This window comes from Chionomys nivalis, chromosome 12, assembly GCF_950005125.1.
Source record: "Chionomys nivalis chromosome 12, mChiNiv1.1, whole genome shotgun sequence".
Classification (NCBI taxonomy): domain Eukaryota; kingdom Metazoa; phylum Chordata; class Mammalia; order Rodentia; family Cricetidae; genus Chionomys; species Chionomys nivalis.
In genome coordinates this window covers 58,160,372-58,187,639 of record NC_080097.1, presented here as the reverse complement: position 1 = coordinate 58,187,639, position 27,268 = coordinate 58,160,372, and the positions used below count along the sequence as shown (strand labels likewise).

The 27,268-nt window shown below is 38.2% G+C and overlaps 1 protein-coding gene across 1 annotated transcript; it reads left to right on the top strand.

The window, feature by feature from the left end:
* On the top strand, positions 1 to 27,268 carry LOC130885025 (uncharacterized). The gene is made up of 13 exons (XM_057786396.1): positions 1 to 27; positions 1,679 to 1,740; positions 5,904 to 5,937; positions 7,788 to 7,849; positions 10,390 to 10,426; positions 12,173 to 12,231; positions 14,371 to 14,404; positions 16,186 to 16,243; positions 16,824 to 16,856; positions 17,516 to 17,659; positions 23,936 to 24,296; positions 24,481 to 24,718; positions 25,320 to 27,268. Exons 4-12 carry the CDS (start codon positions 7,798 to 7,800, stop codon positions 24,678 to 24,680), a joined length of 978 nt encoding a protein of 325 aa, XP_057642379.1. The 5' UTR covers positions 1 to 27; positions 1,679 to 1,740; positions 5,904 to 5,937; positions 7,788 to 7,797; the 3' UTR covers positions 24,681 to 24,718; positions 25,320 to 27,268.

Below are 27,268 nucleotides of genomic sequence, written 5' to 3'. Positions count from 1 at the left end.
CAGCACTGACATAAAGTCTTCTTGCAGGTAAGGTCTAACAATATATAAAGACTAAGGAAACTCAAAGATAACAAGCTAATTATTGGTTGTATTCTCAGATAGATACTGATTTATACACTCAATTTTTGCTTTGTCTTACAATCCCCATAGTATTATCAATGTATTTTAGCCAGAAATATTGTTGTTTTTAGATCGTGGACATGAGGTGTATACTCAACCATCATTTCCCAAGTACCAATTCTGCGTTTTGGAAAATGAGCCTACTGATGATAACCATACTCACTATGTCCATCTGACATTCCTTGCCTTTCAAAACTTCCTGAAATCAGCTAGTGAACTAGATCTTCATCGCATTTGTCTTTCTGAGAGCTGGCAGGATTTGGGATCATTCTGCATTATCACAGAGTGTTACAAGAAATCAACAAATTGTTTACCTCCTTTGACACCATCTCCACATGCAGAGGCCCTTTTGTTCTGTGTAGGACCCTTTCATAGATGGTGGAAGATCCCATGCCTTCCTCCTACCACAGTGCTCCATCCATCACTTGTCCATTCCTGTGAGCTGTTTTCTACAGTAATGAAGTCTCTGGATCTCAGTACATTATCTGAATATAGAGAGCCAAACTGTGGCATGTTTACTCTTTATGTGTCTATAAAAGGGGCTTTGTCTTCCCCATCAGTAGGACATGAACATAGAGTAGAAGGCCCCTTCTGTCAGTGATCTGCTATCTCAGACAGTGATTTGGTAGAAAATTAAAGGTGGTATGTCAAGCTAGTTCTGTGCTCATCTTAATTGATTACTTCCATAATAGAGGACAATTGTGTTATCATTTGTGGGAACATGTATCATAAAGCATTCTATACACATTAGTAAATTGCTTATTACTAATTATTTATTAATAAATTACTCCAAGTTAAAAGGTTCAAATGCATCACAGTTAATGTCCAAAGTGCAGACTCATAAATTACCGTAGCTACAACTGTTCAAAGACACACCTTGTAAAAACCATGTTCCTTTCTACTAGGAATTCTAAACTGTCTCAAGCTAATAACCTGAAATTATCCACTGAGTTTTACTGCTGTTTGTTTATATTTTTATCTCGTTAATAGCAATGCTCATTTGGCATAGAAACAGGCCGATTATGGTTTCAAGATCCACTCATGAGTGGACTACTAAGGGACAGCTTGAGCATATCCTGGCCATGGTATCTTGTCAGAGTGCTAGCAGAAGCAGGAATCTATTCTATGGTCCACAAACAAACCTTGTGAGAGATAACAACACATGCATTGAGAGCCCACAAAATAACCTGAGAGAGAGGGGTTCTGTGATGCTCTATGAGCAGACAATGACATGACAAGTGGAATCGGGGCACTAATTACATTGAGCACAAGAGTAACCATCAGCTACTGCAGGATTAAAAAATGTGTTGTGGAGAAACTAGTGACTTTCTTCGTGTGTGTGTGTGTGTGTGTGTGTGTGTGTGTCTTTCTATGCTTTTAGTGGACCAAATTCTTTTTTCACATGAGAAAAAGTGTTAAGGAAATTGTCACCAAACCTAATCAACTGATTGAAGGGCAATTTAATGGCTGATGGTAAATCTCTAATGTATTTTAGGAAAACATTTGGTAAATGTTTTTATATGAATATTAAAATATTACTTTTTAAAACATGCCACAGTGCAGTAAGACCAGCAAGACAGCTAAAATCCCTATTGAAGAAGTCTTTCCAGATTAAAAGAGGTAAGAGTGATGGTGAATACTTTACTACCACCTCCCTAATTTCAAAAACAGCTTGGTTTTTTCAAAATATGAACAGAGGAAATTATATAGAAATGTAATTCTATCTTCTTTAAATTTGCCTTCAAATGTCCTTTGGATTCAGAATTATTTAAGAAGTAATTTCTGAGAAATTGTCAGTCTCAAACTATATCATCTGAAACATGTTTGTTTATTTAATGTGAGTCTCTGATGTACACAGTATCTTTGTATAAATAAAAAGATCTCTAACTAGTCCCCAGTACGTGTCCTCTATGGTCATGTAACCGCAGGTTGATTTGTTATAAATGGATTTTTTATTAAAACCACATTGTGTTTATGCTACATATTATTATATACATCCATGTCAATGTCAATAAGATGATCATGTTAAAAAACCAAAAATACAGTATTCAATTACTTTAAGTTTTTTGAGGAGTAAATGTTAATAAGTTTTCTGGGTTTTGCTCCTTTCTATAATTTCTCAATTTAGACATATTAGATAATTCACATATGGTATTATGTTTGACTTTAATTATCTGTTATTTAATCTGAATATATTTTGACAAAAATCTTGACCTAAGAAATAATAGGCTTGCTCAACATTTTAAAGAAATAAATGGACTTTGAGTCCTGTAGGCAGTTTGGGGGATTGAACACTGTTGTTATAAACATTCTCCAGTAGCGCATGCCCTATTGACTATATTGCCAGTACCTTTTTCCTTTGGTTTTCTTAGTTAGTTTAAGATATGATGATACTTGGTTTGTATGATGATAGACATAATTTCCATAGCAATTGCCATAATAGGAGGAAGGCTGAGAAAGTGCATCATTCTACAGTCGACAGCACTGATTGGTCCATTGAGAATATGGTATCTATCTAACAAAATTGTTCATTTCTTTTACATTTTCCAATATTGTGTAGTACAGGTTTTGTAGTATGACCTAATGGTTCTCTGAATTTCCTCAATGTCTGTTGTTATGTCCTTCTTTTCATATCTGATTTTGTTAATTTGAATGATATGTCTCTCCATCTTTTGATTAGTTTGGATAACGGTTTGTCAATCTTGTTGATTTTTTTTCAAAGAACTAGCTCTTTGTGCCATTGATTCTTTGTATTGTTTTCTGTGTTTCTATTGTGTTGATTTCAGCCCTCTGTTTGATTATTTCCTGTCTTCTACTCCTTCTGGGTGAGTTCTTTATTTGGGGGGGGTCGGTGTGGAGTGTTCTATAGATGTCTGTTAAGGCCATGTGATTCTTTACAACTGTTCTCTTGTTTCTCTCTTAAGTTTCTGTCTGGTTGATCTGTCCATTGGATAGAGGGAGTGTTGAAATCTCCTACTATTAGTGTGTGGTGTTTGATGTATGATTTCAGTTTTAGTAATGTTTCTTTTACATATGTGGGTGCTCTTGAATTTGGGGCATATATATTCAGGATAGAGACTTCATCCTGATGAATTGTTCCTGTCATGAGTATAAAGTGTCCTTTACCATGTCTTCTGATTGATTTTAGTTTGAAATAAAGTTTGTTTGATATTACACCCGCTTGTTTCTTAGGTCCATTTGATTGGAAGATCTTTTCCCAACCCTTTACTCCGAGATAGAGTCTGTCTTTGAGGTTGAAGTGTGTTTCTTGTAAATAGCAGAAGATTCTGTTTTCATATCCATTCGCTTAGCCTGTGCCTAAGAGTAGATTGATTTAAGCGATATTAATGACCAGTGGTTGTTAACTCTGGTTCTCTTTCAGTAGTGGTGTTTGTGTGTTTCCCTTCTTTGGGTTATGCTGGTGGGGGGCTACCAGATTTCCATGGTATTGTGGGTGTAGTTAGCTTCCTTGGGTTGAAGTTTTCCTACTAGTACTTTCTGTAAGGCTGAGTTTTTGGATATGTACTGTTTAAATCTGTTTTTGTCATGGAGTATCTTGCTTTATCCATAGATGGTGAGTGAAAGCTTTGCTGAGTATAGTAGCCTGGGCTTGCATCCATAGTTTCCTAGCGTCTACAAAACATCTATCCAGGACCTTCTGGCTTTCATGGTTTCCATTGAGAAGTCAGGTGTAATTCTGATAGGTTTACCTTATATGTTACTTGACCATTTTCCTTTGCACCTTTTAATATTCTTTCATTATTCTATATGTTCTTTGTTTTGATTATTATATGGCTAGGGAATGCTATTCTTTTGATCCAGTCTATTTGGTCATCTGTAAGCTTCCTGTGTCTTCATAGGGATATCCTTCTTTAGGTTAGGAAAGTTTTCTTCTATAATTTTGTTGAATATGTTTTCTGTGCCTTTGAGCTGGAGTTCTTCTTATTCTTCTACTCCTATTATTCTTAGTGTTGGCCTTTTCATGGTAGCTCAGATTTCCTGAATGTTTTGTGTTAAGAATTTGTTGACCAATGAGTATTTTCTTTATGGTATGTTCAGCACCTGAGATTCTTTCTTTTATCTCTTATATTCCGTTGGTTATACTTGTCTCTGTAGTTCCTGTCATTTACCCAGATTTCCCATATCCACAATTCCCTTGGTGTGTGTTTTCTTTATTACATGTATTTCAGTCTTCAAGTCTTCAACTGTTTCTTTCACTTGTTTGATTGTTTTATCATGTATATTTTTGGGTTTCTTTGAAGAATTTATTAATTTCTTCAAATTTGTCTTCTCTTCAATTTCTTTAAGGGAGTTTTTCACTTCCTCTTTATAGATATTCATCATTTTCATAAAGTTACATTCAAACTCGTTTTCTTCTATTTTGCGGTCAGGATGGTCAAGTCTTCCTTTTGTGTGTCCACTGGATTCTCGTGTTACCATTTTGTGTTTTAGGATGTTGGAGGAATTCTTGCATAGGCACCTACCCATCTCTTCCTTCAAATGAGGCCAGCAGTGTCTTGGCATCTTGGTCCATTTTTGCTGTGGCTGTCTCTTAGGTCTCCTCAGTATTGAAGCAAGCTGTGTTTCAGAATTCCATGGAGCTCGCTGGCACTTGTGGCCCCTCAGTATTGGAACAAACTGTGTTTTAGGGTTCCACGGAGATTGCAGGTGAACAGGCACCACCTTGGATTTTCATTGTGGTAAAGAGGGTTGATGGAGGTCTCCCACATGCTAAGCCTCATTGGCAATCCATTTGTTGTTGGGACCAACACTCTGCTTCAGCCATAGGCAATGCCAAGGAAGTTATATTACAGTTTATATACTGTGAATAAAATAAACAAGAACTTGTTTTATTCCTTTTCAGAGGGCGGGCTTTTAGCATGCAGTGGGAGCTTGATACATTGTCTGTGGGAACTCTGATGTTTCCTGTAAGGTACTACTACCATGGAATTGCTGCTTGGTCCCCACGTTTCTTCCATACTTTTCGCCCTAGAGATACAGTTCAGGCTGAATAACTACTGCAGGGGGCTTTGCAATAGCTCTTACCATGGGAGGTGACAGCTGCTGATGCTGAACTTCTTTGCACTGCCCATTAGCGAAGGAACAGAAGCTAGAACTGAGGGCCTTCTGCAGCTTCCTCAGAAGCACTTGAGGAGAGTGCACACCTTGACCCCTCTCTGGAGCTTTGCCAACCTATCAGTTTGAAATTCTTTGCAGGAGCCATTGTCCTTGGTCTGCTTGTGGTTTTTTTGTTTTGTTTTGTTTTTTGTTTGTTTTTTCATTTTGCTATGCTGCAAAGGGCAGTCACAATAGACTTAGCTTCCTTGTGTCTGGAATTTTCATCTTCAATGGAATAAGGTCAACTCAAACCTTAGATAAACTCTTTTCACTTCCATACAAGATGAGTATACTCACTTACAATTCTCCTGCCACCACTAGTCCAGAGACAAAAGCCACAGCAGCAACACTGTGCTACTACTTTAACACTTCAGCTTGTGATATTGATTCTGGTTAAGATGTCTTATAGTGCTCAAGATCATAGGTGTTTTGTACACCAATTTATTATAAGTAGTAACTTTTGATAAGTTTGTCTCTATTTGAAACATACAAAGAAGTCTCAATTAAGAGTTATCCATATATTTGTTGTCTATAAATCAATATTCACTTTAAATTTTATCCACATTTGGGGACAAAGTATATGTAGAAAAAAATATTGGCCTTGGCATTTAATGCTCTTATATTTTACAGTTGATTATAATATATTTTGTTTTTCGACTTTATAGGTAGTCGAAGACTAAAAGACCAGATCTCACTCAGGTAAGAATGTCTGGATTTTAAAATACATTGAGCATGTAGCGAATATAAAGTTTAGAAGCTGCCACCATGTTTTTCTCTGCGTAAGACAGTTTCAGCTTCTTGATTATTTGCTAATCAAAACTGAATATTTATCTATGGAGAAGCATATAGTTTTAAATAACTGATTATTCCTCTGATATAGCATGAAATGCTATTAGGGCTCCCTATCTGTGGAGGTGATTCAGCGGGTAAAGTGCTGGCTGTGCATATGGGAGAATGGGAGATGGATTCCCAGGGTCTATATGAGGCCTGTTGGTCTTGTGCACTTCTAAAATTCTGGTGAGCTTATGGTGAGATTGCAGGTGGAGACAGAGCATCCCCTGACATTTCCTGGATTGCTTGCCTGAGGCTTGCATTCATGAGTGAGAGACCCAGCTGGTAAACTATGCTTAAGGTTAGGGTCAACTCCCAAGTCTATATTCCAATCACCACACCTACACACTGGCATGTATGTACCTTAAATCACACATACATAGAAATACACAGCATATAACATATTTTGCACATATATGTAAAAGGATCCATTTTCAAGTCATTAATCTTTTTCACTAATTTGTTTGGCTGAGTTGTCTGTGGGAAGAGTGTGAATAATATGGCAAGGTTCAAAACTCTCCAAGGCTTTGCTAAAGATCACCTCAGAATGGCCTTATAGACGTGCTTCTGTCCAGCAGGTTAATAGCTCCCTTAATGAGTTCCCCAACTGTGGTGAATCACCAGGTAGGTGAAGTTAGAAAAGCAAACTGGTTGGTCCAGAGCTTACCAACCAGAAGCCCTGAAATTTGGATCTCTTAGCTGTAGTTTGGATGGAGTAGAGCTGAGGGTACTGTATTGCTCTGCAGTGCCCTGTAAATACTCAAGACGTGTGCAGGAAGTAATGGCCGTTGAGTATAAAGAGGATCATCATAGATCCAGGTGGTTTTGGTGCATGCTTTTAATCCTAGCACTCAGGAAAGCAGAGGCAGGCATATCTGTGAGTTCAATACAAGCCTGTTTTACAAGAACCAGTTCCAGGACAGGCTTCAAAACTACAGAGAAACTCTATCTCAAAAAACCAAAAAAAAAAAAAGGAAAAAAAGAATTTCATCATGTACTTGTGCACAGACTACCAATAAAGCAGCTTCAAATCACCAAAATATGGTGAATTGTGATATTGTTGGCAGCTTGATGTTTAAATGTTTAGATTTTTAGATGTTTGATGTTTAGATCAAAATGTTGCTCCCAAAGCAATTTCTTGGGGAGAGTGAGTGACTAAATGTAATGCCTAAAAAGTTTCTTGACAGAAAAGAGGACAAGGTGCTTTAGGTTTAGGGGAAGAAATGAAATAGAAGCATTAAGTACTTAGAGCACAAAACGATCAGTTACTGCAACCATCAGAACAAAGTGTGTGGAAAAACCATCCCATTCCTCTGTCTTGTGTGCTTGGATGTGTGTGTTGTGTGTGTTATTTTAATCCAGAGCTAAATTTTGTATGTTCTTCTCCATGATGAAAGGTGGAAAGGAGAGCAGTCATTAATCATCACCAACTGTTGAAGAATGAATTCAGAATTATTTGGCTCGGCCTCTTTGCCCATGCCTTTAATCGCAGAATGTGGGAGGCAGGAGGCATAGATCTCTTTGATTTCAAGACAAACATCAAACACATAGTGTATAAAAAGTTATCTGGAATACATAATGAGATCCTGTTTCCAAAAATGTTTTTGTAAATATGTAATGTAAGATGTATTAGGGACTCAAAAATAAAGAATTTATAAACATGCTAAGTGTTTTTATATGGATAGTTAAATGATGATCACTTTCAACATATGTCACAGTGAAGGAACAATGACAAGAGAGCCAGAGAAGAGAAAGAAAAAGTGTGTCACCTTCAACAAAGGTAAGAATTACTCCATCTGTCCTACCTTCCCTGAAGAAGAAGGAATAAGGAAGAGTAAAGATTTTAGATCCCAAAAAGGAGTTAAGGAAAACAAGTATAAATCAAGCACTTTCAAGTGTGAAGAATTTTTGTCAAAACATTGTTTATTTCATTTTCATGCTGATATCTGTACAGCCTTTGAATAAATGAGAAAACATCTTTACACAGCGCATGTCTTCCATAGTCACATTGCAGCAAATAGGATTGTCAGAAATTCAGATTTTCCCTGAGTTTTATGACAAATGCCTTGTATTTTGTACTGCATATCGCTACAAATCTCACTGCCACTAAAATGAAATTATGTCACAAAACCTTAATCTATTATTTTCATTAACTAATTTCCCTACCTTATGATGTTACTAAATCATCAGAGTTCTTAAATGTCTGTGAAAGTTCTCAGTTTGGAATGTGTTGGCATACTATATAATTGTTTTCTTTAGAAATCTCCTACTTTAGGGTGGAAGTGTTTCTTTTCCAGTGGATGCATTGATTTTAGGAAGACTTAACAATCCTTATATATTTTCCTTTTCTTTCTTTTCCTTCTTCCTTTTTCTTGGTCCCTGCCTCCCCTCCCTCCCTCCCTCCCTCCCTCCCTCCCTCCCTCCCTCCCTCCTTTCTTTCTTTCTTTCTTTCTTTCTTTCTTTCTTTCTTTCTTTCTTTCTTTCTTTCTTTCCTCTGAAGTGCTAGAGGTTGAACATAAGGCTTTGGGAGCATTTTAGGCAAGCACCTTAGCCATTATATCTGCCTTCTGTTTTTGTTAAATAGAATATGGTAAGGGTGTATATCATTTCCATGCTGCAAAGCATGATTCAAGAATAAAAATTGAAACAAGGAGCTGGAGAGATGGCTCAGAAGTTAAGAGCACAGGCAGCACTTTCAGAGGTCCTGAGTTCAATTCCCAGCAACCACATGGTGGCTCACAACTATCTGTAATGAGATCTGGTGCCCTCTTCTGGCCTGCAGGAATATATGAGGACAAAACACTGTAGATATAAGAAATCTTTTAAAAAAATTGAAACAAAAAGCAAAGTGAAGAAAACGACATCATTCGGTATTTCATAGAATTGTCTGCTTCTCCACTGAGTCTGGAGAGACTTTGTGGCAGTGGCAGGAACACCACGTAGTGTTTACTTCCAGCAACTGTCACCACAGTGTCTTTTATACCTAAGTTGCCAGTGGCAACCACTCTAGGTAGTGAATCCAAAACCCTCCTCCCTCAAGAGGTAAGATGAAGAGAGTCAATATTATTGTAATGGAGACAGCGTTGTGTCACTTTATTATGAAGTTTGCTGTTCATGGCATTTGTGGTGGTGAGAACTGACTGAGGCTTCCTGCATAATAAGCATAGGCTTTCCTACTGAGCCGCAATCCCAGTCCACTAGTTGGTGGCTCAAATGGCCTTCCTGAGACATGGGGGAATGCTAAAAAGGCACACTAAGTTTCCTTGACTTTCAACAAGACAAAAATAAATGATTTCATTTCTTTTTTGGTTTATGTTTATTTTAAGGTTATTGAGACAGGGTTTTTCTGTGTGTAGATTGGAGCCTGCCCTTTAATGTATTCTCTACAGAAGCTTGCCTTCTTGCCTCAAACTCCCATGGAGCCTCCTGCCTCTGTCTTCAAGCACTGGGATTAAAGGTGTGAGCAACTACTGCCTGCCTCCAATGTTTCATTTCTAAAAGCAAACTGCAAGTGTCCAGGGAACAATTCAGTGAGTTTATTGTTTATGTATGTAAACATGTACAATGATCCTATGTCAGAAGGTAGCCCATGGAATTTGCTGCTCCAGTCTCACAGCTGCTTCTCTGATGCTCTTGCACCTGAGGTAGAACTCGGGTTTATTACTACCAAGGGAGGGATCTTTTCAATAATTCATTTCAGGGGAGATGATGCCTGATATCATGAGCATTCTCTAAGCTGCATATAAGGCTGGGAACCCAGATGGAACTAAGGATATTCTTCCCTCAAAGGGGATGAGGAGAGGAAGCTTGATGCCTGCCCTATCTTGAGCTGTTATGTGAAGGTCTTTGTCCTTCTTCTCTTTCTTTCTGCCAGGTTTTATCCTGATACAAAAGACAGAAGCCATACATCTAGTCCCAGTGGTAGCAATTTGCACCATAAAATGAACAATTTTAACTAAAAGGCTCAACAAGGTTCTTTGTTTCCTTGAAGAACAAAAATGTGTATAGGCCCATGGATTTTTTTTTCCATTTTGAATCTGTTGTTTTGTTTGTGAGACACAGTTTTATTGTTATGTAGTTCTGGCTGTCTTGGGAATCACAGGGTGATTGTTTATTTTTAGGTATTGTGCTTGATAAGTTTAAGTCTTGTTTGATTTGAAATAAACAAAATGGATCAATTCTACATATACAAATTTCCTACAAAAAGAGTATTTACTCTATAATAGTCTATATTAGTCTCAAAAATGGATACTATGTATCTAATCATTTTATATGTTATCTTTCTCTAGCATTGTAATAAATTCATTTTGATTTTTTTAGAAGTACATTACAATACCAATAAGAAGCCTTTTTGCAGGTAAGGTCTAAGAATACAATAATACTAAGGAAATTCAGAGATAACAAGCCAATTATTGGTTGTATTCTCAGATAGATACTGATTTATACACTCAATTTTTGCTTTGTCTTACAATGCCCATCGTATTATCAATGTATTTTAGCCAGAAATATTGTTGATTTTAGATCGTGGACATGAGGTGTATACTCAACCATCATTTCCCAAGTACCAATTTTGCGTCTTGGAAAATGAACCTACTGATGATAACGGCACTCACTATGTTCATCTGACATTCCTTGCCTTTTCAATTTTTTTCTGAAATCAGCTAGTGAACTAGATCTTCATCGCATTTGTCTTTCTGAGAGCTGATAGGATTTGGGACCATTCTGCGTTATCACAGAGTGTTCCAAGAAGCCAACAAATTACTTTCTTCATTTGACACCATCTCCACATGTAGAGGCCCTTTTATTCTGTGTAGGACCCTTTTATAGATGGTGGAAGATCCCATGCCTTCCTCCTACCACAGTGCTCCATCCATCACTTGTCCATTCCTGTGAGCTGTTTTCTACAGTAATGAAGTCTCTGGATCTCAGTACATTATCTGAATGTAGAGAGTCAAACTGTGGCATGTTTACTCTTTATGTGTCTATAAAAGGGGCTTTGTCTTCCCCATCAGTAGGACATGAACATAGAGTAGAAGGCCCCTTCTGTCAGTGATCTGCTATCTCAGACCCTGATTTGGCAGAAAATTAAAGGTGGTATGTCAAGCTAGTTCTGTGCTCATCTTAATTGATTACTTCCACAATAGAGGACAATTGTGTTATCATTTGTGGGAACATGTATCATAAAGCATTCTATACACATTAGTAAATTGTTTATTACTAATTATTTATTAATAAATTACTCCAAGTTAAAAGGTTCAAATGCATCACAGTTAATGTCCAAAGTGCAGACTCATAAATTACCGTAGCTACAACTGTTCAAGGACACACCTTGTAAAAACCATGTTCCTTTCTACTAGGAGTTCTAAACTGTCTCAAGCTGAAATTATCCACTGAGTTTTATTGCTGTTTGTTCATATTTTTATCTCGATAAGTTAATAGCAATGCTCATTTGGCATAGAAACAGACCGATTATGGTTTCAAGATCCACTCATGAATGGACTACTAAGGGACAGCCTGAGCATTTCCTAGGCCATGGTATCTTGTCAGAGTGCTAGCAGAAGCAGGAATCTATTTTATGGTCCACAAACAAACCTTGTGAGAGATAACAACACATGCATTGAGAGCCCACAAAGTAACCTGAGAGAGAGAGAGGGGTTCTGTGATGCTCTAGGAGCAGACGATGACATGACAAGTGGAATCAGGGTACTAATTACATTGAGCAGAAGAGTGACCATCAGTTACTACAATATTAAAATATGTGCTGGAGAGAAACTACTGTCTTTGGTGTTCTCTCTCTCTCTGTCTCTCTTATCTCTCTCTCATCTCTCTCTCTCTCTCTCTCTCTCTCTCTCTTTCTCTTTCTCTCTCGTGTGTTTTATGCTTTCCGTGAACTAATTTCTGTGGACTAAATTCTTTCCTTTCTTTCACTTGGGAAAAGTTTAAAAGAAAGTGTCACCAAACCTAATCAACTGATTGAAGGACAAGTTAATGCTTGACTGTAAATCTCTAATGTATGTTAGGAAATCAAACAGCAAATAATCAAAGCATTCGGTCAATGTTCTTGTATGAATATTAAAATATTAATTTTTAAAATATGCCACAGGGGCATACGACCACCTGAAGAGCTGAAACCAATACTTAAGTCTCTTCAGATCAGTGGAGGTAAGAGTAATCATGAATACTTTGCTGCTACTTCCCTAGTTTCAATAGCAACTTAATTCATTCAAAAAAGGAACAAAGTAAATGAGATATAAACATAATTTCATTTTTTCAAATTTGCTTTCTAATGCTCTTCACATTCAAAATTATTTCAGAAATGATTTTCTGAGAAATTTCAGTATCAAACTATCTTACCTGAACCATGTTTGTTTATTTAACATGAGCCTCTGATGCACACAGTATGTTTGTATAAATAAAAGGACCTCTAACTAGTCCACAGTATGTGTCCTCTAGAGTTATGTGACAGCAGTTTTGCTTGTTATAAAATGAATTTTTCTTTCATTTTTATAATAAATATATTACCTTTATGCTACTTATATATTACTGTCAATAAAATTTTATCATGTAAAAATCAGAAATACAGTATTCAATTACTTTCATTAAGGATTTTGAGAACTAAATTAACTACATTTTTATGGGTTTTGTTCCTTTCTATGATTACTCTATTTAGACAATTAGACAATTCACATATGGTTTTATGTTTATCTTTAATTATCTGCTATTTAATCTGACTATTTTTTGGCATAAGAAATAATAGGCTTGCTCAACGTTTTACAAAAGTGGACTTTGAGTCCTGTAGGCAGTGCTGTGGATTGAACATTGCCATTCTAAGATTCTAGCTAGCGCTCGCCCTAATGGCTATACCGCCAGCACCTTTTTCCTTTGGTTTTATTGGTGTAGGATATGGTGATACTTGGTTTACATGCTGATAGACATAATTTCCAGGACAATTTGCCACAGTAGGAGGAAGGCTGAGAAAAGAGCATCATTCTGCAGGGGACAGCACTGACTGGTCCATTGAGTCTGGATAAGATTCTAAGAGTGGGAGGAACACTACAGCGTTTGGGCTTTCAGCTGTCACCACAGTGTCTTTCACACCTACCTTGCCTATGGAGAGCACAGCATCAAGTGAATAGGAGTACATGGAGTGTAGAGGAATCTGAAAGACTTTATTGAAAAGAGTCAGTATTATTGTAATGTGGGTGACTGTCCTTTACATTATTTCGACACTAAATTTCCTTTGTGGTGACGATGGTTGATGGAGGTCTCCAACATGCTAAGCCTCATTGGCAGTCCATTTGTTGGTGGGACAAATGCTCTGCCTCAGCCATCGGCAATGCCAAGGAGGTTATACTGCAGTTTCCATACTGTGAATGAAATAAGCAAATATTTGCTTTATTCCTTTGTGAAGGGCGGGCTGTTAGCATGCAGTGAAAGCTGCTCACTGAAGTTGTGTATGTGTGGACACAAACGTTTCCTGTGAGGTACTACTCCCGTGGAATTGCTGCTTGGTCCCCACATTTCTTCCATGCTTCTCACCCTAGAGATACAGTTCAGGGTGCATAACTACTGCAGGGGGCTTTCCCATAGCTCTTACCATGGGAGGTGATAGCAGCTAGTGCTGATCTTCTTTGCACTGCCCATTAGCGAGGGACCAGAAGCTAGAACTGAGGGGCTTCTGCATCTTCCTCAGAAGCACTTGAGGAGAGTACACACAATGCCCTCTCTCTGTGTGTAGCTTTGCCACCCTGGCATCTGGAAATTCTTTGCCCTTGGTCTACCTGTGTTTCTTAACTTTTGCTATGCTGCAAAGAGCGGTCCTCACAGACTTAGCTTCCTTGTGTCTGGAATTTTCATCTTCAACGAAATAAGTTCAACTTAATCTTTAGAGAGGCTTTTTTCACTTCCATGTAAGATGATATGCTCACTTGCAATTCTCCTAACACCACTAGTCCAGAGACAAATCCAGCAGTAGCAACACTGCTACCAATTAACACTTCAGCTTGTGATATTGATTCTGGTTAAGATGTCAGTTTCTCTGTTTGATAATGCTCATGATCATAGGTGTTTTGTACACCAATTTATTATTAGTATCAACTTTTGATAAAATTGTCTCTGTATTTTAAACCTACAAAGAAGTGTAAATTAAGAGTTATCCTTGTATTTATTGTCTATAAATCAGTATTCATCTTGAAAGCTACACAGATACAAAATATATGTAGTAACGAAGCATTGGCCTTGGCATTCAATGCTCTTTTTTCTACAGTTGCTTATAACATATTTTGCCTTTCTACTCTGTAGATAATGGAAGAAATCAAGACCAAATCTCACTCAGGTAAGTATGTCTGGATTTTAAATACAGTATGTAGAGAATATAAAATTCAGAAGTTGCCACCATGTTTTCCTCTGTGTAAGACAATTTTAGCTTCTTGATTATTTGCTACTGAAAGCTGAATTATGCCTCAGATACAGCGTGCAATGCTGTTAGGACTCCCTGTCTGTGGAGGTGATTCAGCAGATAAAGTGCTGGCTGTGCATATGGGAGAATGGGAGATGGACGCCCAGGGTCCACATGAGGCCTGTTGGTCCTATGCGCTTCTAAAATCCTGGTGAGCTTTGGTGAGATTGCAGGTGGAGACAGACCATACTCTGACATTTTCCGGATGGCTTGCCTGGATTGCTTGCCTGGGGATTGCATTCATGAATGAGATTCAGCCATATAACTAAGGCTGAGGGTGAGGGTCAACACCCAAGTCTGTACTCCAATCACCACACCTACACACTGGCATGTATATATCTGAAATCACACATACTTACAAATACACTGCACATAACATGCCATGTACATAGATGTAAAAATATTAGTTTTCAGGCTATTAATCCTGTTTACTAGTATGTTTGGGGCAAGGTGTCTGCTGGGAAGAGTGTGGGCAAAATTCTCCCAAACTTTGCTGAGAGGATCACCTCAGAATGGCCTTATAGACATGCTTCTGTTCAGCAGGTTTATTTCCCTCTTAATGAGTTCCACCTCTGTGGTGAATCCCTAGGTAGGTGGAAGTTAGAAAAAGAAAGTGTTTGTTCCAGAGTTTGCCAATCAGAAACCCTGAAATTAGGAACTTTTAGCTGTAGTTCAGAAGAAGCAAAGTTGAGGGGACAATGTTGCTATCCAGTGTCCTATAAAATGACTCAGAAATACCCTTGAGTATAAAGAGTTTCAACATATGCATGTGGACACACTATCAAAACATAACTTCGAGGCCCCAAAATATGGTGTCTTCTGAGATTGATGGCAACTTAATTCTTAGACATAGAGTATATTTCATGTTTTCCCAAAGCAACTCCTTGGGAGAGAGTGCTATGAAATGAAATGCCTAATTTTTTTTTGTTTGTTTTTTTTTTTACAAAAAACAGGCTATGGTGCTTTAGGTTTAGGGGAACAAATGAAATAGGAGCATTAAGTGCTCAAAACAATCAGTTACTGCAACCATCATAACAAGTGTGTGCAAAACTCGCCATTCCCCCCTCCTATGTGATGGGATGTGTGTGTGTGTGTTGCATGTGTGTGTGTTGCATGTGTGTGTGTTGCATGTGTGCATATGCCTGTTGCATGCTTTGCATATTTCTCTGTGCAGACATGAAGGAAAGAGGAGGATATTGGTGTCTTGCATCATTCTCTAACTTATCCACTTGACATAAGATCTCTGACTGACCCTGGAGCTGGTCTGGCAGCCAATAAGCCCAAATGGTAGCCTGTCTCTTCCACCCACAGTACTGGGGTTACATGTGCATGTACCATGCCCAGTTTTTTATGTGGATGCTGAGGATTCAAACTCAGGTTGATCTGTGTTGGCAGCAAACATTCTTACTGACTGACCCATCTCCCAAACCACTGGCTTTTTAAATTTTTATTTTTAAATACAACTATGAGTGAGTCTTCACTGAATGTTACATAGATTGAGACAAGTTGAAACTGCCAAAGCAAAAACTTTTTAAAACGGGGGTCAATGTTGAATTACATAAATGCAAAAATGTCACTTAGTGCACAGATAACAAACTTTTCAAGAGAGATGCTCTAAGGACCAAACTCACCTCTCACTGCATGTTTTGATTCTAAAGGCTCTCTGAAAGACCTCATGTTACAACAGAGGACATGGCCACCACCTCTGCTATTAAGGTAAAATTCTCCTTTGTGAAATTTGTTTTCTTATGAATTTTGTTAAAATGCAGCAGTAGTCTACCTATCCAGTTTTATATGGAAATTTGGTCAGAGAAAAGTGTTTGGTATCAGTGAACCATCTCTTCTATAAATTCCAGTGAGCAGTAAGTCCTTGCAGATAGCGGTGGCCCGATAAGAGAATGAACTGGAAACACAGGGAGTGGAAGATTGAGTGCAGTTCTCATATATTAGAAGATGCCTGGTGCTTGATCAAGGATGGTTTGCAGAAATAGATACACATTAGACTGATTTTAAAAAAACTGTGGTAATACATCTGAATACATTTTAAAGGGTCCAGTTATTGTAGTGATCCAGGCATCACCCAGGTGCCTTTTCTCTCAGGATAATTGCAGGCAGGTTTTCTCTTCCTTTGAATATTTCTATTTCAGGACCACAGATAAGACCATCTCCTCTGTCTGTCTCTTTTCTTCTGTATTTACATCAGCAAGAAATTCTGGAAATGTAGCTATTTGTAATCTGTTCAACCAAGTTTTCATTATGAAGAGATTACAGTGTGTTTTCTATTTGATTCCACCAGGAGGATATTGACAACTCTTCCTCCAGGTACACGGTAAGTATTTTTCCCCAATTAGCCAGCAGTGTAGATGTGAAGATTCAATTACTATATAGTAACACTTTGGTTTCCGGATATTTGCTCTGTATTTGACAATAATATACACTCTGATTCTTTGTTTCATGTTCACATATTTAAAATATTTTAGGGTTATACTTAGCATTTATGTGTTCCTAGTAAAGTGACCTCATCACTGTGAGCTGCAGGAGGTTAGGAATCCTGTTTGTAACCTGGAGCCTTAGAGTAAGGGCTGTGTGAATCAGAAGTTGAATATTAATGACTTTTGAACGGAACTCAGCAGAAAAATGGGTTTCTATAAAGCAGTTTCACAGATTCTATGATATGGAGGACACTAGTAAGTGAGAGTTTATTTGTAAGTTGAAAATAATATACATTTTGCCTCCCAAACGTAGAAGAGAAACACTGATGAAAGGGGGGCTATTAAAATTAATAATCATCTCAAATAAGATTCAGAAAGTTTAAAATATAGTGAGTTCAGTTTAGTCTCAATCACAGGGAAAGGCCAAATTTCTCAATTCATGATTTTCTCAATCTACCTAGTAAGGAATAAAGTAGTTTTGATATTGTGCACCCCAAATCAAGAGTTCATTTCCTAATCAAACTAGGAAAATTGATCCTCTGTCTTTTCATTGCAGATCATACAGAAACAAATTTTGTATTACAAGAAGATCACTGCAATGAAGAAACTGGACCAAGCAGGTCTTAGCAAATCAGTGCTAGACCTAAGTACTCTGGGAGAGGCACTTCCTGAATTCTCTAGAAAGAAATCATTCTTCATGGTAATTCCTATTAATTTAAAAAGTAACATATTTGTCTGTGAGGAGAATGTTGACTTTGTGTTTCTATGTCTGTATAGTTGCAAATCATGTCAGAGAAGACAAAGCCTTGAACATACTTTTCACCCCCATCATACTCTCCTTCCTATGAATACTCATGCTAGCCTGTCCCCTTCTAAGACAGTAGTTCTCAATGTTCCTTATGCTGTGAACATTTAACACAATTTCTCATGTGATGATCCTACCCATAAAATGATTTTTGCTGCTCCTTCATAACTGTAATTTTGCTAATGTGATGAATCATAATGTCGATATCTATGTTTCCAGAAGGCCTTAGATGATCTCTGTAAAAAGGTCCTATGATCCCCAAATGGGTTCACAGGTTGGGAATCCCTGTTCTAAGGTGTAAGTGATAGCAAATTAGACTATGGAAACAAAAATCAGAAAGTGAGTAACTTTTATCACAGTTGTGGAGGACTCATAAAACACAGAGAATAAAAAATAAAGACTCCTTGAGTCATAACTGTCAACATGAGTGCACATAACATACATACAATGTTTTAAACTGATTTATTTTATGTGTATAAATATTTTGCATGCATTCTCTCCATTCACTTTGTGTGTGTGCTGCCCACAGACACCCAAGACAGCATTTGATCTCCTGGAATTGGTGTTCCAGATGGTTGTCAGCATATGTGTGGGCTGGAATCTAGTCCAGGTCTCTGCAAGAGGAACAAGTGTCATAAACTACTGAGCCATCTTTCCAGTCCCCAGAATGAATCCATTTGATACACAAATAGAATATATCATCAGTGGAAATGAGTAGTCAGTCTCAGGATGTTTACTACCCTCCTAGCCCTAGGCCACTTTGACACATTGAAATCCAGAGAACACAGAGGCAGCACAAAGAGCAGTAGGAGGCTGGGCATGTTGGTGCACACCTTTAATCCCTGTAATCACTAAGCAGAGGCTGGCTGTTCTCTGTCCGTTCAAGGACACCCTGGTCTCTATTTATTTGAAGGATGAGGGGAGGCAAGGAACATGTGCACCAAGCAGAAGTGTGGAGGTCAAAGGATAATGTATATAGGAGTAAGTTTTCTCATTTCAGGCTCAGGTATCAAATTCAAGTTGTCAGTCATACTGGCAAGTGCCTTCATCCATTTAGCCATCACACTGGCTCTCTGATTTACACTTGGACTGAAATGTTGTAGCACTCACACACACCACCACCACCACCAGCACCACCAGCACTACCACCACCACCAAACAAGAGAAAAAGAGTGACAGAGAGAGAAAGGATATCATATGTTTGAATACTTTGTTACAATTTAGGAGATTGGTTAACCTTTGGGATGGCATATGGTCTGGTTAGCAGAAGGTTGTCTGTGGTGGGTCTTAGTGTTTATCACTACTTCTGGAATCAGTTCTGAGTTGTCTCCTTCCCTGTCTACCAGCATGTGAGAAGCAATAGACCCTTGCCACAGACAAAGCTTCCCTGTTTGCTTTCCCTACTTCAACTGCTGCAGGGAAAGTCAGTCAGTTAGAGCAGGGAAGGCAAACAGTAGTTCCCTGTAGCCATGAGCCTTTTTCCCTTGCATAAATAATCTCTGTCAGATATTTTGTCACAGCAACTATAAAAGTAATTGCCTTCTTTGTTTTTATTTATTTATTTTACTTTTTCTTTTATTCTTTAAGACAATCTTTTTTTTTTATTTTACATACCAATCCCAATTCCCTCTCCCTCCCTTCTGCCTGCTCCTCCAACTCTCCACCACCCCACTCCACACTACCCCACTCCTCATTCATTCCTCATAGAAGATGAGGTCTCCCACGGGGAGTCAACAAAGTCTGTCATATCCTTTGAGGGAGGACTAAGGCCATCCTCCCTGTATCTAGGCTGAGCAAAGTATCCCTCCATGGGTAATGGGTTCCAAAAAGCCAGTTCACACACTAGGGGTAAATAAATCCTGACCCACTGCCAGTGGACCCACAAAACTGACCAAACCATATGACTGTCACCCACATTCAGAGGGCCTAGTTTGGTCCTGTGCCAGTTCCCTAGTTGTCAGTCAAGAGCCAGTGAGCTCCCACAAGTTTGGGTCAGCTGTTTCTGCAGGTTTTTTTTTTTCTATAATCGACCTCAGATTTTATCACAAAGCAAATCTCAACAGATTAAAAATAGTGGAAACAACCCCGTGTCTTATTGGATCACCTATGGGTTAAAGTTAGAATTCAACAACACTAATTGCAAAAATTCCACATACTCATGGAAACTGAACAGTTCTCAACAGAATTATCCCTGGATCAAGGAAAAATAAAGGAAGCCTTCCTAGAATTTAATAAAAATGAATGCATGACATACCCAATTCTTTGGGATGCTTTGAAAGCAGTACTAACAGGAAAATTCATAGCCCTAAGTGCCTATATAAAGAACCTGGAGAAATCTCACACTAGCATCTTAACAGCACACCTGAAAGCTCTAGAACAACGACAACAAAAAAGAGTTTCACTCAGGAGGAGTAGATACCAGAAAATTATCAATTTGAGGACTAAAATCAATAAAATAGAAACAAAGTAAATGAAACAAAGAGTCAATGGGACAAAGAGATGGGGTTTTGAGAAAATCAGCAAGATAGACAAACCCTTATTCAAACTAATCAAAAGAAAGAGAGACCAAAATCAGAAATAAAAGGGGACATAGCATCAGACACTGAGGAAATCCAGAGAATTATCAGGTCATATTTCAAAAATCTGTATTGGAGAAAAGTGGAAAATATAAAGGAAATGGACAATTTTCTTTTGTGTTTTAAACCTTCAGAAGGTATAAAGCAAGCAGGAGAGCTCGCTCTGTTTGTACCCCCTACTTAACCAAGTGCCAGTTTCCATTACAAATGGCTAACAACTAGCTAGTTACCTTGAACCATCTAAATTCAGCATTAGGAGAGACAAGGGCAGACTTGACATAATTATGACACTTAATAAAACCATTAGTAACTGTAATTTTAATATATTCAGAACCAAACTCCGAAGTTCTTTCTTTTAAGCCTAATCCAACTTGGTTTCTAAATTAATATTAGCTATTATGTATGGGGTCAAAGTGAGTAATTGGTCAAGGGAGGTCTTAGCAGGGAGACAGATCTCAAGTGATTTTAATAAACAGACATTCAATTGCCAGACATCTTCCAAGATTTCAGTGAAAAATCATTAGCATATAAATTGACATGATTAATACAAATGTAAATTTTAGACTAATGTTGAAATTTTAGGCTGATACAGAAAGTAAATGGTAATGTGATGAGTGTGGCGACCATGGAGTGTTCCCCTTGGTGTGAAGGGACCAACATCTTGGATATGCAAAGGATTAGAATACAAACCACAATATACAAAGCACAATATCACTAATAGAAATGAGATCTTAGCATATTCTTGAGGCAAATAAAGCGAAAGGGCAGTTGTTTCTATCCTTCAAAGATGTGATTGAAATAAAAAGAGACATCACTTTTATGATGTTAGATTTGCATAAAATCATATTAACACATGAGTTTCCAGAACCCATTACCTGGTGATTGCAGTGTAATGAGTATAAAATCACCACCTGATCTAGATAATGTCAGTTCCCCATACTAGCAGAATACTAAGCAGAAGTCTTCATGAAGAGCTACAGTCAGACATGCTGATAAATGACACAGGCTTCAAAGGCACAAAGATGATGCTTAGCTTAGGAGAAAGAAAAAGCTCACATCACAATGAGATGGAGAAAACATCTTCATTCTGAACTGATAAAAACCAATCTCTACCTCTATCTCTGTTTTTCTCTCCTCTCTCTCTCGCACACACTTCTTTTCATTAAAAGGCTACAACACAGAGAGAGAGAGACACACACACATATGCCAGCAGTTCAGAGCCCTTACATTGCAATCCTGTTGATAGGAGTTCCATCCCAGAGAACCAAACAAACAACAAGTGTCTCACATATGTAATCTCAACACCCCTAAATCCAGATTGGAGGCTGAGAGAGTAGAACAGCTCTGAAACCTACAAACCAGCCAGACTGGAACACACAGAGGCACAGAAACATTGAGAGACCCTGTCTCACGCAGTGAAACAGAGAGCTGCCTCCTGAAGGTTATCCTCTGCGCTTCACACACACACACACATGCATGCATGCACGTATACTCACACGCACTAGCATAGCACAAACAGGCATATTAATTCAAGCACACAAGCAAACACACACTCCAATAGTAATTTTTAGGATGATACAAAATTGATTATTCAGATAATAAATGGTGTCTATATATTCATTGTCACTCCTGTTGTGTAACTAACATATAAGGAAAATATCTTCAGGGTCTTCTCAGTCATCTTTAGTGTTTCTATTCTCCATGTGATATGTGTCCTGGAAAACTATACTTGTACCATGTGGCCCTTTCATTCCCTTTTTATAACTGGCTTAAGCATATTTAGTTAATGATGAAGCAATGAGTGAAATATATGGCGTGTGAAAATGTGTCTGAGGCTCACAAACCTCGAACTTTGATGTGTTCACGCTCATCATTCTCAAGGAAACCAATGAACTGAACATTTTCACATGATGCCCTTGAGCAGTTTGGACACACATGTAGTATGTGTACTTCCTCATCTGTTTTCCTTTACAAACAATGCTTCTCAAGCTATTTTGTTTACTATCTCCACGTTACGTTACATTGTTTGATCATGTTGGGTAAGCTTTGGAACGTTTGAGTTTTTCACATAAGTAGCACAAAGTCTCCTCAAACCTGGTACAGAAAGGTAAACATAGACTGCTAAGTTAGGAGTCTCCCTGAGATGTCATGAATGATTAAGGCCTAACATCATTATTTGTAATTGGAATAAAAGTTGGGGAAGCTCCTCTTCTGACAAACAGCATCAAATGCATTTTCAAAACTGGCACTTCCTAGATGTATCTGATTAAATCAGGTGGTGCTCTATGTATCCTATCTAAGCAAACATTATGGAATTGTCTCAACTCTTTTGGCATAATCCACTGCAAAATACCCCTTCAGCCTTTCAAATGCATCCTTCAGGTTCTGTCCATGTCATTGGAAGATGGTTATATTATTTTCTATTGCTGTAATAAAACACCCTGCCCATGGGGGATGGAGAGATGGTTCAGTGGTTAAGAGCACTGCTTGCTCTTCCAAAGGTCCTGAGTTCAATTCCCAGCAACCACATGGTGGCTCACTACCATCTATGAAGGGATTTGGTGCCCTCTTTTGGACTGCAGGGATAGATGCATGATACTAACAATACCGTATACATAATAAATAAATAAATCTTTAAAAGAATTAAAAAAAAAACACCATGCCGAAAGCAACATCTAGAAGAAAGTGTTTATTCAGAGTGTGACACATGGTTCCAATGGGATACATACAATTTCATCACCACCATGATTCAGGCTGGCAGGCATGGTGCTGTAGCAGCAGCTGAGAGTTACATTTAACTCTATACAAGAAACCAAGAGCTCACTAGAAATGGCACCAATCCTTTGAAACCCAAGACCACACAACTCCTCCAACAAGGCCACACCTCCTAACCTTCCCCCCAAATAGTTCCACTGCCCGGAAACCGACATTCAAATATTTGAACCCATGAGTCCGTTCTCATTCAAGCCACCACAGAGATGCTGGAACAGGCTATTACATTCATCAGCCATATATAAAAACAGTCATAGCTAAGGAGTAAGAATTTGGATGGCATCTCCCAGAACCCTCACTTCAGCTCCATAGTTCCCATCTGCTGTGGATGGTGGCACACTTTATTCATGCATTTCAAAAGTCACCCTCACTATTCCGTTATCCCAGGAACCTAATGGGCAATTGTGAAAGCCATGGGGAAAGCAGGAGTGTGGTGCAGAAGAGAGAGGTTCTTTTTGTTTCCAAAGCCCCTGATTGTCACATTCTCTTATGGAATGTAAAGTCCTTGTCATAAAGACAGGAGAGGACACATTGTGTCTTTTTTTCCATCTTCCCGTTATAGAGAGGTAGCAAAGAACCGTAGAAAAGAAGGCATAAAGCTGAGAAGGTCCCCTTTTAAGATTCTCAAACTCTGGGCCTTTGACTAAACCAGAAAGGAAGCAAAAGTTTCAGGATATCAGCGGTTATAGTGATAAAATTAGCCTGAGAAAACAAACATTTGGGGACTCTAAATCAAGACCCTGACATGAACAGATAAGTTCTAAAATGAACAAAAATAAGTGAAATTTTCAATGAAATCTAACATCTCAAAATTTCCTTAAAGGTTGAAACAAAGAAGGGAGAAGGTTTCCTTCCTCCACCTAATGTGCATGACATCGTGCCCCAGCCTCCTGCCCATGCCGATGCGACATCAACTTCTCATGTTAGTGAAAAAGGTGACAATCGTCAGTCACCTGAGGAAACTACTGTTAAGAACACCAGCGTTAGTGAAAGAGGTGACAGTCGTCAGTCACCTGAGGAAACAGCTGTTAACATCACCAGCGTTAGTGAAAGAGGTGACAGTCGTCAGTCACCTGAGGAAACAGCTGTTAACAACACCAGCGTTAGTGAAAGAGGTGACAATCGTCAGTCACCTGAAGAAACTACTGTTAACAACATCAGCGTGGATCACACACGTTCTCTAGGTACTTATACTGGGCATGCAAGGGGGAGAACACATGCTGTCCCTTAGCTTGCTCCTGGTAGACACACTGGTGACACCATGGACCCTGTGCAACATTCTGACCCCGTTCTTGACACCTGCTTAGAAGAGAACACAGTGTCTTAGCTTCGCTACTGACCAGAAATCTGCTCTTGTTTGTATCCCAGGTGACGCGTTGCACCCTCAGAATGCTAATATGCGGGTTCTTGCTTCAAGTCCCGCTCACCGCACCAGCTATGCAGCGAATACCCCCACCAAGGTTTTTTCAATTTGGGCAGCAACCGCATCATTGCTTCTCCTAACATCGTCATTATGGTTGCTGAAGTTGGTGGCTTTGATGATGCCGTGGGTATGGAACCTAATTTAGAAATCCTGCACAGTTAAAGTTACAAGGAGCTTAACAAGGTAAGTTAGACCATAACAATGGCTTAAAATTGATAAATATTTCTGTGCGAGAAATCCAATTCTCTTTGGCTCTAATATGCGTGATGATAAATAAATATCATACTTTGTATAGGACTCTTTAGATATTACCTATAACTATAAAAAATGATTATCTTTTCTAGTCATACTGAAAATGCATCACATAAAATTAACAAAATCTGTTTAGTCCAACCAAACTAATCAAGTAAAGTTGGTAAGCACACAGTTGCCTCCCATGCTGGAATGAGGAAATGATTTTCACTCTTAATGTGAAACTTGTATTTTCTGAATGGCTAAGCAGGGAAATGTAACTGTTAGATATTGGTTTTTATTTTTCTGTGTCCATACACTGTGACTTATGTGGACAGCATCGTTTTGGAAACAAACACCCCAAAAGAAACAACCTCTGAGAATAAAACCAATGAAACAAGACTCGACATTCTCAACATTCTCAAACACAATGATATTCATGGTGACACGACACTGCATAGGATTCTCCGGGTGATGCCTCTGTTACTGCTTATCTTGATGATGCCACCCATGATGTTCTGAAACTACTGATAATTCTTGCTTTTCTTTTTAGTTTCTGCTGAAGAACCTATGAGGATCTCCTGTCATCAAGTAACAAACTGTCAGAAACATTTTTTGAGGTTTTCTTTCATTTTATTGTTTGAAGAATATTTTCAGTTTACTCTTTGACATTTTAATGTATGTAATTTAGTTTCTGCTGAAGAACCTATGAGGATCTCCTGTCATCAAGTAACAAACTGTCAGAAACATTTTTTGAGGTTTTCTTTCATTTTATTGTTTGAAGAATATTTTCAGTTTACTCTTTGACATTTTAATGTATGTAATTTAGTTTCTGCTGAAGAACCTATGAGGATCTCCTGTCATCAAGTAACAAACTGTCAGAAACATTTTTTGAGGTTTTCTTTCATTTTATTGTTTGAAGAATATTTTCAGTTTACTCTTTGACATTTTAATGTATGTAATTCAGATCATCCATGTTGCTCATATCTTCCCAATCTCTGTCCTCTGCCTCCATCCCATCCCCTAACTTGTCCTCATCCCATTTTTGTGTCATTTATCTTAAGGAGTGTGACTTCCAGTAGGATCCCCACAGCCAAGTGCATGTGGACATTATCAGTTGGACTGAGTGAGGTATTAAAATAGGGAGGGAGACATAACATCCATCTTTCACTACTTTTGCAGATAAATTACATATAGTGTTTTGTTCCTTGAATTACTGGCCAGGCATTAAATCATTATATCTTATCTTATTCTACAGACCTTATTATGCTTTCAGAACATGTAAAGCTTGCTAAACTTTCATTCACCAATTAAACATGTATTGTACATGCATCCCCAGAGAGATGGCACAACTCAAGGGGATACTCAATTCAATAGGAATTTGACTTTTCTAGTGGAACAGACTGATAAATTCAGAAAGATAAAAAAAATACTTTGCTACTTGGACTTTCTCCCTTAGTCCTTGATCAGAGGTCTCCTAGTTGTGCAGAATTCTAAGGAGATTAAGGAGCTGTAATGGAGAGCTGAAAGCAGCAAAGGGTCAAAAGTATTTCCAAGAGGTCAATAAATTTATTATTCTGCCATCTGATAAAATATTGAAATAAATTTCTGCCTAGAATGAATTTCATGAGATTTGTAGAAAATGAATAGAGTTGTTCATTTGTAACAAAAGATGACAAATATTAGATGCCGAGTTTGCCACATCTTTATGAATACAAATATAGATATGTATGGGTTCCTTGGCACCCTATTGTTCAACACTCTGGAATGAAAAATTCCACTGAGAATTGTTGAGGCTAAGAGGCCCAGCTAGGGCTAGAATATAAAAATCAACATGGCAAATGTATGTGGGGGTTTATTTATGTATATATGTACAATTAAAATACATGGTCCTTTAAATGAGCTCAATTTTATTCAGAATGCATGATTTTAAAACTGTGTTTTTGAAGAAGCATGTGGAATATACTGCAGGGGAGGAAAGAATACTATCAAAATATATCATAAAAATAAATTATAATGTATTTCTGGTAGCATATAGTAATCTAGTTCCCTCTTAGTTCACCGCCTTTTGTAGTATTCTAAAAAACCTATTAACCTGTTGTACATTATTTTGAAAGATTAAAGATATTAGAACCTTTAAAAATGATGTTATTATGATGTTATTACATTGACTTTCAAGTGATAATCTGTCAGAAATATTTTATAAAATTTAGAAATTTTCCTCATTTGGACCTTGGGAGCTCAGTCCAGTGCTCCAATGTGGGTCTCTGTCTCTATCTTCATCCATCACCACATTCATCAGTGTGGCTATAGGATAGGGCCAGTTCAGGCGGCCTCTCCTCAGCTGCTCAAGGAACAAGCTGGGGACATCTCCTTGGATACTTGGGAACCTCTCTAGAGTCCAGTCTCTTGCCAACTCTAAAATGGCTCCCTTAATTAAGATATATAATTCCCTGCTCCCATATCCTCTCTTCCTCCATCCCAACCATCCCATTCCCCCAA